At 33.2% G+C, this 14,137-nt stretch overlaps 1 protein-coding gene across 1 annotated transcript; it reads right to left on the minus strand.

Moving 5' to 3' along the window:
* Positions 1-4,043: 4,043 nt before the first annotated feature.
* Positions 4,044-13,901, minus strand: LOC148606176 (coiled-coil domain-containing protein 86-like). Its single transcript, XM_088545577.1, has 4 exons — positions 13,740-13,901; positions 10,572-10,701; positions 7,218-7,292; positions 4,044-5,104 (listed from the first exon to the last, which is right to left on the minus strand). Exons 1-4 carry the CDS (start codon positions 13,820-13,822, stop codon positions 5,039-5,041), a joined length of 354 nt encoding a protein of 117 aa, XP_088401703.1. The 5' UTR covers positions 13,823-13,901; the 3' UTR covers positions 4,044-5,038.
* Positions 13,902-14,137: the final 236 nt, after the last annotated feature.

The raw sequence follows: 14,137 nt of genomic DNA on the forward strand, positions 1-14,137 counted from the left end.
CATATTACTTCAGAAATATGTAAAATTTGGGTAACCTGCGATATACAACTACCGTCCACATATTTACAAGAACTATCGTAAGTACTTCGATGTTAATATATATTAATAAATCGTTTGAACCGAGTTGTCCATCAGAATAATTATGTTCTATTTGTGTACCATTGTTCTCATCATTCTCATTAACTATGAACACATAATTGTACGGATTATGATTGATTATTAACACTGTTAAAACAATAGATATCAACGAAATCGTCCATTCATAGTGTAAATAAGTATCAAATGAGATAAATCTCACGCATCATTTTTAAGGGAGGAAATGGTGATTGGATATGAGTGTAAATAATGGGTAAGAATAGAATTACCGTACCGATAGGCATTCCATAGTCAAAAGCAAAATAAGTCAAAATTTAAGAAGGATAATCCCTATTACAAATGGCAACATCGTGGCAAATAAAAGAAATAGAAAAGTTGAAAATAATTGCTATAGTCCAGAGTCGATGCAAGCATTTCTGATTGAATATGGATTAACGCGTTAAAGCTGGCGTTTTCCTACCGTTTAAGTGTTTTCAGTATGTCGCAATACAAACAAGCAGTACAAATTTGCTGCCGAGCTAAAATCAGTAATTAAAAAATGAAATGCGAACAGAAGAAATTGATGATATTATGAAAATCCTTTGTCTATACTATTCTTGTCCGAAATAGAATATTCCTCAGGAGGATCTGGATATCGGAAATCAAACTATTTCAGACTGCATATGAGGCGTTTTTCTTCACAACCTTGGTTTAAAAAGGCGGATCTCTCAGGCAACAGTGGTGCGACGAACGGCAAGATATTTCTTAACACTAACAATAACCCGTATATATACCATGTTAGGAAATCAACACGCACTACAATGTATGAATGACTACTCATTGATTTATTCTGAAATCTTATCAAGACATGTTATGCGACCCCCCCCCCCCCGCCCCCACACACGGTGTGCTGTATTGATTTTTATCCATAGACACATGCTAAATCACATATCATCACATAGGAAATGCATATTAAAACTCAAATTCAAATATTTATTCAGACTCCATAATCTCAAAAGTTTTTTTAGCGTCCCAAAATAGATTTATCCAATTCATTGAGGGGAAAAACTTAGCGTGGAAAAAACTGAATTTAGATTATCTAGATTCTATAATAACCCAAAGAACTTATTCGTGGATCGTTACGGTGTATCCATTTGCATCATGGAAACTGATACGTTCAACGTGTCATGGTTTTCCTTTCTATTTTCGTCTCCCCTGGACTTGAAATTTTATGAGCAACTCGGTGGGTGTTTCTGGGAAAGCTGAGGATGTTTACCCTACCAGTGCACCTGGTCCATGTTCCCAGTTTTTAGTGAAGTCCGAGTAACTCACTTTTGTTATTTTCATAATTGTGTATTATTTTGGTTATTTTATGTTCTTCGTGATGTATGTCTATTTTCCATGTCTGGTCTTTGTCCCTGGATTATATTCTTTTGATTTCCGCGAGAATCTTGGCTCCCTTGATCACTCTCTCATAATTCTTTAATAATATTCGAATAAAGGTAACAACAAAATTACCGAACAATAATCCGATCAATGATCAAGTCAAGTCCAATATAAGTTTGGATAAATCAAAGAAAGATAACACAGCTCTATTCAAAACTGAGGGTAAAACAACCTAAAAAAGTTTTTATCTTATCAAATGATCTGTATTTTTCTGTTTGGTGAGGAGATGACAATTCAGGTGAATAATGTCTCAACAAATTATGCTGTTATTTGAAAAAAAAAAAAAAAAACAAAACATAAGCTTAGGCTGTGTGTAAATAATTTTGATTGTATCCCTTTAACATAGAATCCTTTCTTTGTTTTAAAAATTAGCCAATTGCACGTTTGCATATCTTCATTTTAAATAAAATATAATTGTTCAAACATACATTCTACTCAAGTTCTACACATTATAGTTACCACAGAGACGTGCCAAAAATATTCGGTCACTGGTAAATTTCCCTTTACTTTCTACATGTGTGTATTTAACCATGCTTTTCTAACAATTGACAATTGACTGGTTCTCTATGATTTTAACGATTGTTTTTACTATTAAAAAGAATGCTGATGTTAATTTGTTTACTTTGATGTTTAGAGTGTCATTTTTAGAAGTGTCAAACAATTTAGAACATAATATGTAAGGATTTTAAAAATGTCATAAATTTAATCGGAATTAGTGTAAAAATGTAATGTTATCTCTTTCCTTGGGAATTAACTTGCCAATTTTTTGGTCAGAAAATCTTTTTTTTTTCAAATAAACAGTATCTCAATTTCAGATCATTTCTCCATTTTTGTGAAAAATCATGAAATTAATTGAGATACAAGTTTCATAAGTTTCAAGTATATATTTTATGTGATTTTACATAGACACAACTGAAAAGAAAATTTACAAGTGACCGAATACTTTTGTCGCGTGGTTGTACTTGCCATATGATTTAACAAAATACTTCAGGAAGTAGACCTAGGGTAAGGGACGCAACTCTTGCAAATCATTGGAAAGTTCGTATTTAGCATTTAAAATCAATCTCATGTAAGCATCAAAATAACTTGGACTGATTTCATTCTGTTTCAAATGAATGCTTGATAAGCTTTGGTGAAACTGAATATGATACAAGCATATTACTGATTTCTAGAGTTATGTCTCTTACCCTAGGTCTACCTCTTTAAGTACCAGTCCATACATAATTCGGACACTGTCTAATTTTTATAAAGACTGATACTTAACTATCTGCAAATAACAAACAAATAAATATCAATACCAATGTTTACTAATTGGCATGAATGGTATCTTAATGTAAAAACAAGGAGTACGATTTACACCAGTTTAATATCATTCCTTGCCGAACACATTTGACCGAGAAATTATTGCAGCAATGTATGGGGCGACAGAAACTTGAGATGTCAAGGTCAATTATGTTCTACTCATTTAACCTTTAAACATCTGGTTAATTGATATTCAATGGTGTATTCATTTTTAATCACGTAGAAATGGTGAATATACATGTACCATCTCCAAAAAAAAAAAAAAAAAAAAAACAACCAATGCGCAATGATGCAGATTTGGTATGAAATAAAGATAAACATGAAGTTGAATGTAGTGCTGGGTATAACCCACTCGTACAAGCGGAGAGCAACCACAATCTATTAAAACGTATGCCCCATCCAAATGAAGACAACCTTCAAATTTGAAATAAATCTATCCATTAGATGCAGAGATAATTGCGAAGTAGTTCGGAAAGGCTGATGGACGGACAGGGTGATTCCATTATGCCAACCACTCGTTGAGCGGTAGTATAATTTGTATAAATAAAATTTCAACCAAAGTTTAAGAATGGTAACGTGCCATTGAAAATGGGGCTATCAAAGAGGGTAAATCCATGAAGAAAAACGTAATCGATAACACGTAGACTGACACAGACAAACAATAAGTAACCGGTGAGAACTAAGTTCCTGCTTCTTACAAAACACTCACTCTGCTGTATTGATGAAAGTCGAGATCCCAGGGACTTGGGGTCATGCGTTATATCCATTAAATGGACAAAAATTGTACTAAAATGTTGTTATAACTCTTTTTTACATTTTACTATCCATGGCTATATAGTTTATGGCCATGGAAAGTTGAATGTAAAAAACAGCATTTTAGTACAATTTTTGTCCATTTAATGGATCTAACTCTTGACCTCAAGTCCCTGTGGTCATGACCGGGTGGTAAACAGGAAGAAAATATATGTCTTGGTTATCCTGCAAAAGTAGTGATCTTTTGGTTATAGTTTTATGTGGGAATTGTTTTCGGTTTTTTTATGTATTGGCTGGATGTCCAGTGACCGGTGACAAAAGTATGCCCCCACAGCAACGTTTATCGACTGTCTAAGGTCTGTATGTTAAGCATCACAACATTACAATTCCACATCTGTTTCATGCATCAAGTTTATCTTACCTATAAACTATATACATGTAAAGTGACATGAAAATAAGATAAGCCATTGAACAAAAAATTATCTTTTATTAAAACTTCACAAATACATAAGTATCATTTTGAACAGTGACCATTTGAATTTCTGAAAGGCATAGGATTTCTATCAGGGAAAAAAGTTCTTCACACATCTTTTAATTTTTCTCTGTACACATCAATAGATTTTTCAGCATCTCTATTAAAGTGAGCCCCAATAAAAGCTACAATGTCAATTCTTTACTCATTAAAATCAAGGTTAAAAATCTTTGTTGTAAAAATCCTTTAACATTTCAAAGGAAGTCAAATATTCAGAGCCTTTTAAAACAAATGAACAGATACATTCCAGGGGCAGATCCAGTGATTTAGAAAAAAAGGGGTTCCAGGCTATTATTCGCTCATTTTTCTCCAAAATCAGCCCAAAATAACAAACATTTTCTACCAAAATGGGGATTCCAACCCCCTAAACCCTCTTTGAACCGCCACTGCATTCTATATTGGACTTTTTTTGTGCATGATACAGCTTATTTAAAATGATGGAATACACTCAACAGATCTGTTATACGGAAATAAATCAGCATGTTCAACCAATATGGCTTTTTTTATAGCATAAACACTTAGCTATGGTGCCTAATGTAAGAACTTTTTTGATATTAAGCATGATATGGTAAAAAATCTTTAGAGGAAGTAGCAGGACAGGTAATTTTTTGTGTGTGATATAAACCCTATGAACAGGACAATTTTGCCACTCCCCCCCCAAAAAAAAACAAAAAAACAATAGTATGAAATGATTTTCCCTGTTTGTGCTAGCTTTAAGATTAAATTTTACACCATCTGAGATTATTATAAGTTTTCATATTAACAGTAACCAGTAAAGACAAGTTCTCTAGTCATATGCACCATCCCCCTAAAAATACTGATATTCAAAACTTGTAAGCTGCATTTCAACTCTTTCATTTCAGCACTACCAACTGTATACAGTGAGTGCATTGTATTTCTTTTTTTTTGTAACACACTATGTCAATATTTTCATCTCTTGGCAATCATTCTCAGTTGTTTCTTCTTCATTCTTTTAATCTTTGCTGTATTTTTAATCTAAAATAGAAAAATGTAGATTTATAGATAAATTCCTTGTAGACAAAAACAAGAGGCACAAATGAGACTAAATCTGTCCTTTATACAAAATAGCATCAACTCAGAGGTAGGACCCATATGTTGTGCAAAATTTGACCAAATTGAATGATCCTTCCTCTGTTTGACAAGTTTCTGGATAAGTCTCTGTTTCAGGTAAAACAATAACTCTTAAATGGAATGAGTGAAAGTTGCACATCAAAACATACCAACTCATTTCACTTAATGTCAACATCATAACTAATGAGCCTTCACAGTTTGTTATTATGTTAAAATTACAGAAAGCCAACTTATATTTTGCAAATTCAATTTTCCTGAGTTTTCTCTATGATTTTTACGAAATATTTGAAATATTCAGCTTCAGACATGCCAGAAATTCTAGCAATTACCCATCTATGACATCACTAATTACCCATCTATCACCAGTTGTGAAAACATCATAAAAAACATCACAACTTTGCTTTCGATCAATCAAATTTTATTGACAATGTGACAAAATCATTCAACAACCAACCACAATGGCAATTTTTTTTTCAAAGTAGATAAAATGACCAAATTATAGAGAAAATATTGCAAGTATTTGATTTCAGGCATATAAAAATGGTGCATTATCATTCTGCAATTTAATATCTAGAGCCAAAATATGCTTAAATCATCCATTTCCAATTAAAAAGGCAATTACTCTAGTACATATACTTTCCTAATTACAACTTATATACATGTAATTTGTATCAGATTCAAGCTTCTTTGTATTTTTTTTTAAAGAACTTTGAGATATGAGTAAACAAAGCAAACACTGTTTTATCACATAAAGAACAACTCAACTATAAAGCCAAAAAAGAGTCTAGTTTCTGCTACCAGGAAGGAAAAAATTGTATAGGTAGGTAGGCAATTTTCTAATATTTCAAAGAATAATCAAGGGAACCAAGATTCTAGTTGAAATCAAAAGAAAACATTTTTCATTCAGTTAATTGGGAAACAATCTGGAACTCAACGGTGCTAGAGCCAAAACAGCCATAATGTGTTTAGGGTGAGCACAAGAAAAAACAAGAGGTTCCTAGGAGCACGAATCGCTCACCTGGTTGAATTTTGCCTTTCAAGGGCAATAAATTAAACAAGAAGTTGTCCAACAATTCTGACTCAAGAAAACTTTGATAGGACTTATCATAAGGATCATTTCAGTAAATGAAAGTATAAATCTATCATAGTTTTCAAGACATTGGCTGAAAACTGTAAAAAAAAAAACCTGTCATTTTCCCCTGTCAAGGGCAATAACTCTTATAAGAAGGCATCTGACAAATTTTATGACTGAAGACTTTTGTAGTCCTAAAATAAGGATCATTTCTGCAATTGAAAGAATTTGGCTAAACCTAACCGTTTTGGAGATATATATTTTTAGTAACAGTGGCCATGTTTTTCGACGGATCAAAAAAACCCACTTCAATTCTATGCAGGATACCCCAAGGAACATTCATACAAAGTTTAATTCCAATTGGTCAAGTAGTGTCAGACGAGAAGATTTTTGAAAGAAATAACATTAAAAATGGCAAAAAAAAACGTCGAATAAGGGCAATAACTCCAATGTGGCTGAACAGATTAAAATGGAAAGTTGATAGCATATAGATCTCATCATGCTGAACACTTTTACCTGGACAGGATTGGGCTTAACCTAACTGTTTTGGAGATATATGTGAAAAACTATTGTCTGACCCCAATTCTATGCAGAATACCCCAAGGAACATTCATACCAAGTTTGGTTATAATTGGTCAAGTAGTGTCAGAGGAGAAGAGTTTTGAAAAATTGTTAACAACGACAGATGCCAAGTGATGGCAATAGCTCACATGGCCTCAAGCCAGGTGAGCTAAAAAATAAGAAGAAAGATAGGGTAGCAGGAAACAGGCATATTGTTTTTTCAGCCTAGAGGACCTGGCCAAACTTTCAACCTGCTTATGTTTAACAGCAATAAAAAGTAGGCATGATACATACACATGTATATTACCAATATATGTTTTAAGGTAAACTTTCAACATACAATGTATGAACTACAATGAGGTAGTAAAATGTACAAAAACTCACTGTTTGAGTAACTTCTGACTTTCTCTCATTTTCTAATCTTCTTTTTTCTTTCTCCTCTTTTCTTTTTCTTTTATTCTGTAACATACACTCACAATGAGTTGACCATAATGCAGATAAAATATAATAAAAGGTTCAAATTTATGTGTGTCCTTAGGCATCAACCTTTGTTAAAACTGATCACTATGAAAGTGTCATTTCACTACATGGAATATGATGATACAGAAATAAAAACTCAAATCCCACATCATTTGAAAATTCCATATTCATGCACTTGACAGTGTACATGTACATGTTAATATACATTTAAAGCAGAAATTGACCTGTCAAAGAACATAATTTTCTAACATTTTATTGACTAATATCCATTTTTCTCAAGAATTGCAGAGAATATATGGTGATCATTTTGAATGAAGAAAATCAGTAACAATTAATTTGTAACCTTTAAGAAATTTATACATCAACTACAAACATCCTATGGTCTAAACTACCTCACAAAATAAAAAAACTAACAGGTTTTTTAAATTAGAGGTACATGTAGTCTGAGGTCTAAAAATCTCATTTGGTATCTTGGCCCTGGACTTGGGAGATCCTTGACCATAAACTCTATTAATGGACCAATCAGTAAATTCAATTTCATGTGCCATCACAGCATACTCATAAAATACATCCTGACCAATCAGATATATCATGAGCAATAACAATCCCAGAGTTCCATACAGGGGCCATTGACACTTCATTGTCGACTGAAGATTTTCTGCAAGGAGACCAATTGATTTGAAGCTTGGCAAAGTACAGGACCTTCTACTCTTGCAAGTTACACTACACTCAATGACATTTGTTTCTCTAACACTCAAGTCTAACCTCAGTGAAACTCAGTGTTACACCGACATTTTGAGTGTTTACCACCCAGATTCCACCTAGCCAACACCGACCGTTTGTATATTGCAATAGTCGTAAAATTCGATGAGGCATAACAGGGAATTCATTGTAAGATACGATGTATATTGTGTTTCTGTTTCTCATGTAATGCGGAGCAGTTAAGATAAAAAAATTGGTCATGTCATTAAATATTCCGCATCATCTTTTTTTATATTTTGTACATGTTTATCATTTGTTGTGTTATTTTTTATTTAAAGCTACGTCCAATGATTGGGAGATATCATGTAGAAATATTACTTCATATCTTTATCAAGTAATAATGCAATCTTTTGAAATTTTAATTTTGCATTTGTAAATTGGTAATTATTATTTATATTGTATGACTTTTCTAGAAAATATAAGAAACTAACTACAGGTCCCGCGATAATGTGTACATGAGAATTGTAAAGTAGAAGCCCTTAATCAGGACTGGGAACATTGTCAGTAAGAATTATATAAGTTACAAGATGTTGTCCCAATGAGGACGAGACGCTCTCCTGAGCTGGTTGTTTTCGACCACTCAAATGCTTCAAGTTACATGTATCTCTGAGAAATTTCTTATTCAAAGTACGTTACAAATGCAATCTACATATATCTTTATTTCAATTATAAATTTTGTTAAACGCAGGGGTTGAAAATTCCTAAAACCCGACGCCCGGGACTAAAAAAATTGCACCTCGGACTTGCCGTTTTTCAATGAAGTAAGTCCGTTGGGCATGGCAAATCTAAAAAAAATTAAAACTATTTTTTTGAAAGATTTTGTTGTCATTATTTGGACCATGTTTCTCTATCTATTTCCTGACCTATAAATAGTTATAACTTTATTTTTAGAATGGGTATTCACTAGATCAATCTATTGATTAGTCATTCTCAAGTCTGATTCACACCTGCGCTTGATCAGACGCATTTTTTGACATACCACAAATTTCATTAATCAAGCGCTGGAATGATAAAGATCAAATGAATGCGAGTCAAGTCACCCCCATGACAAGTCGCCCACTCCTAATGCATTTTATGTAACAATAAGTCATTTAAACTTATTATTTTTGCATGATTTGGATAAAATGAATTATTGTGTCCTTATTTTCCAAATGTTTCCTTGTATCGGAATGTTGATAAATACTTTATTTTTTTGTTTATGTATATCTATATGTTGATTAATAAAAGCATATGAATATGATTACACATATGACATTATAACACAATAAAATCTAGGACAATTTCATAAGATAACCACAAAATGATGTGAAAAATTTGAGATCTATAGACTTGAAATTACATTTTCAGATGCGTAAATATTCCTTCATTTCATGTTTTGAGTAAACTTTTTAAACCAACAAGATAACATAACTTGGAAGTTAGATAGTGGGCGAGTTGTCTTGTGGGAGTGGGCGAGTTGTCTCAGGGGTGACTTGTCTTGTGGGAGTGGGCGACTTGTCTCAGGGGCGACTTGTCTTGTGGGAGTGGGCGACTTGTCTCAGGGGCGACTTGACTTGTTACTGATCAAATTTTGTTGATAAACTTTTGAGGAAAATATAGTTGCTCAATTACAATTTCACGGTTAAAAATATGCAGAAATGAAAGCTGATGACAAGGCATTAGACCTGGAGACAGAATCAATTGACACTGTGTCTTCTTCCCTGCAAACATAGAATTATACGTAAGAATATCAGATAACAAAATTGCATTCATATCCATTGGGACTTGACACGACATTGTTCAGGCTTAGTGTACAAAAGATGAAAAAGTCCAGGGCTCGGGTCTTCCCAAAAAAATTTTCAACCCCTGAAACGGTTTCGAATTTTCATTGATACCGACCTATGTTTACTCCCGTATAAAAATCCCTTGACAAACATCACACATAAATAGTTGTCTATTTTCAGAAATTTAAATGATCACATTATTTACAATGTCTCCATGGTGTGTCTGTCATTACATGGACTGCAATTACTCAATACAGGACAGTCAAAAAGTATGTATCAATGATAAATGTCTTTTTTTACGATTTTCACGTTATATTTGTCTATCTTTAATACCACATGCTAATCGTCTCAACCGTTGTTATTGATTTTGGCGACTTGATTAAGAATTTTCACGTCTTTCAGACTCCTTTGTTGTGATTTTCTGGAGTCCCAAATGAACTTTGGAGATCAGTGACCTGGGAGCTAGGGTACTAACGTCCATATTGTTGGCGAAGATCAATGAGATTAACTTTACCTCGCTGGGTGATTTTTCACCAAGGTCAGTGGTTCTCGGTACTCAATTAACAACTGGAATATACAATGTTCCAGCTAGGTGGGTGTAACACTCACATTTCACCGTGAAAAAATACTACAGACACCGTGTTTCACTGACTAACACGGATTTAAAACTCAGACTTGAGTGTTAGAGAAACAAAAGTCGCTGAGTGTAGTGTATTTTGAAAGCTGGACATACCTCTAATTCTTGTGTTCGTTCATCTTTCAATCTTTTTTCATACTCCTTAATAGATTTCTTCTCTGCTCTTTTTTTCATCTTCTCTGACCATGTAGATTTCAGAGGTTTCACTTGCTTGATATCTGAAAATCTATAAGTGAGAAATAATGTTTAAACATCAATTCAAATAATGTCATGATATTTTAATTATCTTCATACAAGTATGAAAACAGCATCTAGAACCTTATGGAATGTTATCAATTGGCAAAGGTCATTTATTGTTTCCAAACATTGTAATTGCATTATGTGCACATGTAGTGATGGGCAATCATCAGAGAGGGAATAACTGATTAAAAATCAATTATAATCAAACAGTAAATTCACCATTTTGACTGAACATTTCATAAGCTTGAGATGAGTTCATACCGACTGCTACAATGTGTCTATAAAGTTTCAGTCTTGATTTGTCAGTAATAAATTTTTAGCATGGTAATTGATACTCTTGATCAAGTTATATCAAAAGACTGAATATTTTGAACAAGATATCATTATTGACAAAAAGGGATCAGGAAAAAAACAACAAAATGAAAATTCCAACAGAATGTCACTGCCTGAAATTTTCTATTCCAGTGCTGCTAGAAGATATAGTTAATAGAACAATGCATTGCAAGAAGCTTTGTAATTGCTTAGCTAAATCATATATTAATTTTGCTGCAATCAATTTGGTAAGGGGTAGTGGTATAGATTAGAAATTCAATTTCATGAATTTATGATAAGTCAATCATTCGGTCAGCAGACTGATTCCATTTTGTCCAAAATATTTAGTTACTTACAGTGTTCTCCCCCAGGCTATTATAGTGCTGTACTTTGCAAAGCTATGATTTCTTAGCACTGTGGTTTCAGTTAATAATTTTATATAGAATGCACAGTTGTCTATGGCCACTGTGCTGTAATTTTGGAGAAAGGCCATAAGAACTGTGCTATGCTAGTAAGCACTCTTCTATTAAAATAATTTGGGGAGGACACTGACATACATGTACACATGTAGCTTTAAGAAAAAGTAACATTTATCTCAATAAAGAAAATGAATATATGAAAATGCTTGCTTATATTGTGTGCATGCAAGTAACATATAACACATAATTTCAAAATGCAATAGTAAATGATGCCTGTACACATTCACTTCTGCCTGTTCTTTCCCACTTCTCCTTAGTGTCTCTCTGAAAGAGAAGTCACTTCTCCCTATTTTTCTCAAGTAGCTTGAGCCCTGCTGAATAATAGTGGGTGTTACTTAAAATGGCACTTGGTCAAAATGGCACCTATGTAAAAGTTAAAATGGCACCTAATATAGTCCAAATGGCACTTGGTTGCTGATTGTATTTTTTTAATTAATTAGAAAATGCAATATAGACCCAACCAATGACAGAATAAATGTTTATTTTCATTAAACATACCAATGTGCAGTCACACACACATACACAAACACACACACATATTTAGTCATAAATACTATCAATAAAATATTTTTAATATATATTTTATTTACTATTTATTTTGAAGAGCTAATTTCATTAAGAAAAAAAATATTATTCCAAGTTTTGATTGCAAATTCATTAAGTAAATTAGTTTGGGATTATGGTTTATGGCTTTGATAATTACCTATAAATTATGGCTTTGTTTATTTGATAGGTGATACAGGTATTATTATAATTATTTAATTAGATTATTTCACTACTTCAATTACCCTCTTCATATATCCTGATATCCACATTACTTTTATAAAATTTTATACACAAAGTAATAAATGTGATGTTTACTTCTGTCCTCTAATCTAGTTTTTATTTGTGATAATTTTCACACCTCATTTTTTTTGGTATTTCATTTAATTTCACAAAGTATTTTTCTTGTGTTATATAATTTCCCATTTTTTTATACATAATTCAATGAAAATAATAAAATATGTGAACAAAATATTGTAAATGAAAGGACAAAATGAAATTTATTCATGTGAAATTGTAAAACATTTTTTTTATCACAATTAATGCATGATATGTCCTGCAAAAAGACTTTTAATTTTATATACACCCAAAAATAAATAACCTCCAAAAAATACCTGAAAGAATACTAAATATATCAGAGGATTTACTTTTATATTATTAAATGATTAAACATACATTTATAATAGGTGCCATTTAAACTATATACAGGTGCCATTTTCACCAGGTGCCATTATGACCAGAATTCAATAGAACTAGAGGTCACGAAGTGTTCAGTATATAAATTCCTAGTGAAAAGATGACACATCCGATTTTTGCCTTTTATGTCAAATTACCTATGCGCATCGCTATCAAGAACTTGTGACTATCAAGAACTGATTTATACCTTAGAGAAAGTACTAACTAGTATACCTTACTGTCTTAGAGTTAGAGAAAGTACTAACTATTAGTCTATTCTGATTTTCTTGAATGCCATAAATATCTAATAACAGACTCATGAATCATTACACAACGGTTGTTTATGGTTAGTCTAGATAATCTTAATGTCCGCTGAGTCATTTTTTTTTAATCTGACGTTTATATGCAAAGGAAAGAGGAAAACTCGGAAGACATGTGTATGGATTTTTCTGTTTGTTTGTTGGGGTTTTACGTACGTGCAGGCATATTTCAGCTATATTCAGATGATGAACATGAAATTGATGATAAAATGAACATGAAATGATGATGAAATGAAAAAGGGATGGGACACAAGGACAATGGGGTCGACAAATTTTGATTGCCACTGGAAATAGGGAGAGGTGGGTAGGGTCTGGCAATTTAGCCTCCTGTGGCGGAGCCCTATGGTTCCTACTCCGGGAGAATACCACAGTAGGGTTCTTTAACGTGCGAGGAACGTGGCATCTTTCCCAACACGGTGCACCACTATGGTTTGCGGTCAGGTTTTCCGTATTAGACAACCCCAGCATGTAACACGCCAGGGGCAGGGGTACCCCATTCCACCACCTGGGGCACACATCACAGTTGCTCTGTGGGCAGAGCGCCCTATCCCCCGGCTAGAATTCTGAGCACTATTTAGTCGCCTTTTACGACAAGCTTTGCGCTGCTGCAGGCTATTCTTTTAACATTAACACCCGGACCTGCACGGGGCTGGATTTTTTTTAATTCTTATGAACATCATGTTTTATCTCAGTACCTTTGATTTCGAACGTTTTTCCACACCCTTCCCGATTTAGGTTTTCCTCTTGGAATAGTGCTCTGAGGTTCTAACTCTGCCATTATGCGAATAAATAAAGACAACGTGCAGGCAGACTTCAGGGGTATTATAGTATAGGGGAGAGAAACCCATTACAAAAGGTGTGGAAGATTTTTTGGTATTTAGTTATACCATTTCTGAAACGGACCTTCATACTTTACTTTGACTTAAGTACTTATCATTACTATCTGACGGGGTAGCATAGACAAAATTCGCCGTTCTAACAGCCCGTGACAGAGACTCGTTAAAATATAGATTTCATGCTTCTTTACCTGAATTAAGATTTTAATCAATACATATGACAAATGTTTCTAAGAGATAGCTGTCAATATTCCTAT

Source organism: Perna viridis, chromosome 9 (genome assembly GCF_037379345.1).
Source record: "Perna viridis isolate PV_CMFRI_1.1 ecotype Kerala chromosome 9, ASM3737934v1, whole genome shotgun sequence".
Lineage (NCBI taxonomy): Eukaryota > Metazoa > Mollusca > Bivalvia > Mytilida > Mytilidae > Perna > Perna viridis.

Coding starts and splice junctions, on each gene's coding strand:
- LOC148606176 (XM_088545577.1), bottom strand. CDS start 13,822: ATGGCAGAGTTAGAACCTCAGAGCACTATTCCAAGAGGAAAACCTAAA. Junction 10,702..13,739: donor AAAAACGTTCGAAATCAAAG/GTACTGAGATAA, acceptor TCTCACTTATAG/ATTTTCAGATATCAAGCAAG. Junction 7,293..10,571: donor AACGAACACAAGAATTAGAG/GTATGTCCAGCT, acceptor TGTATGTTACAG/AATAAAAGAAAAAGAAAAGA.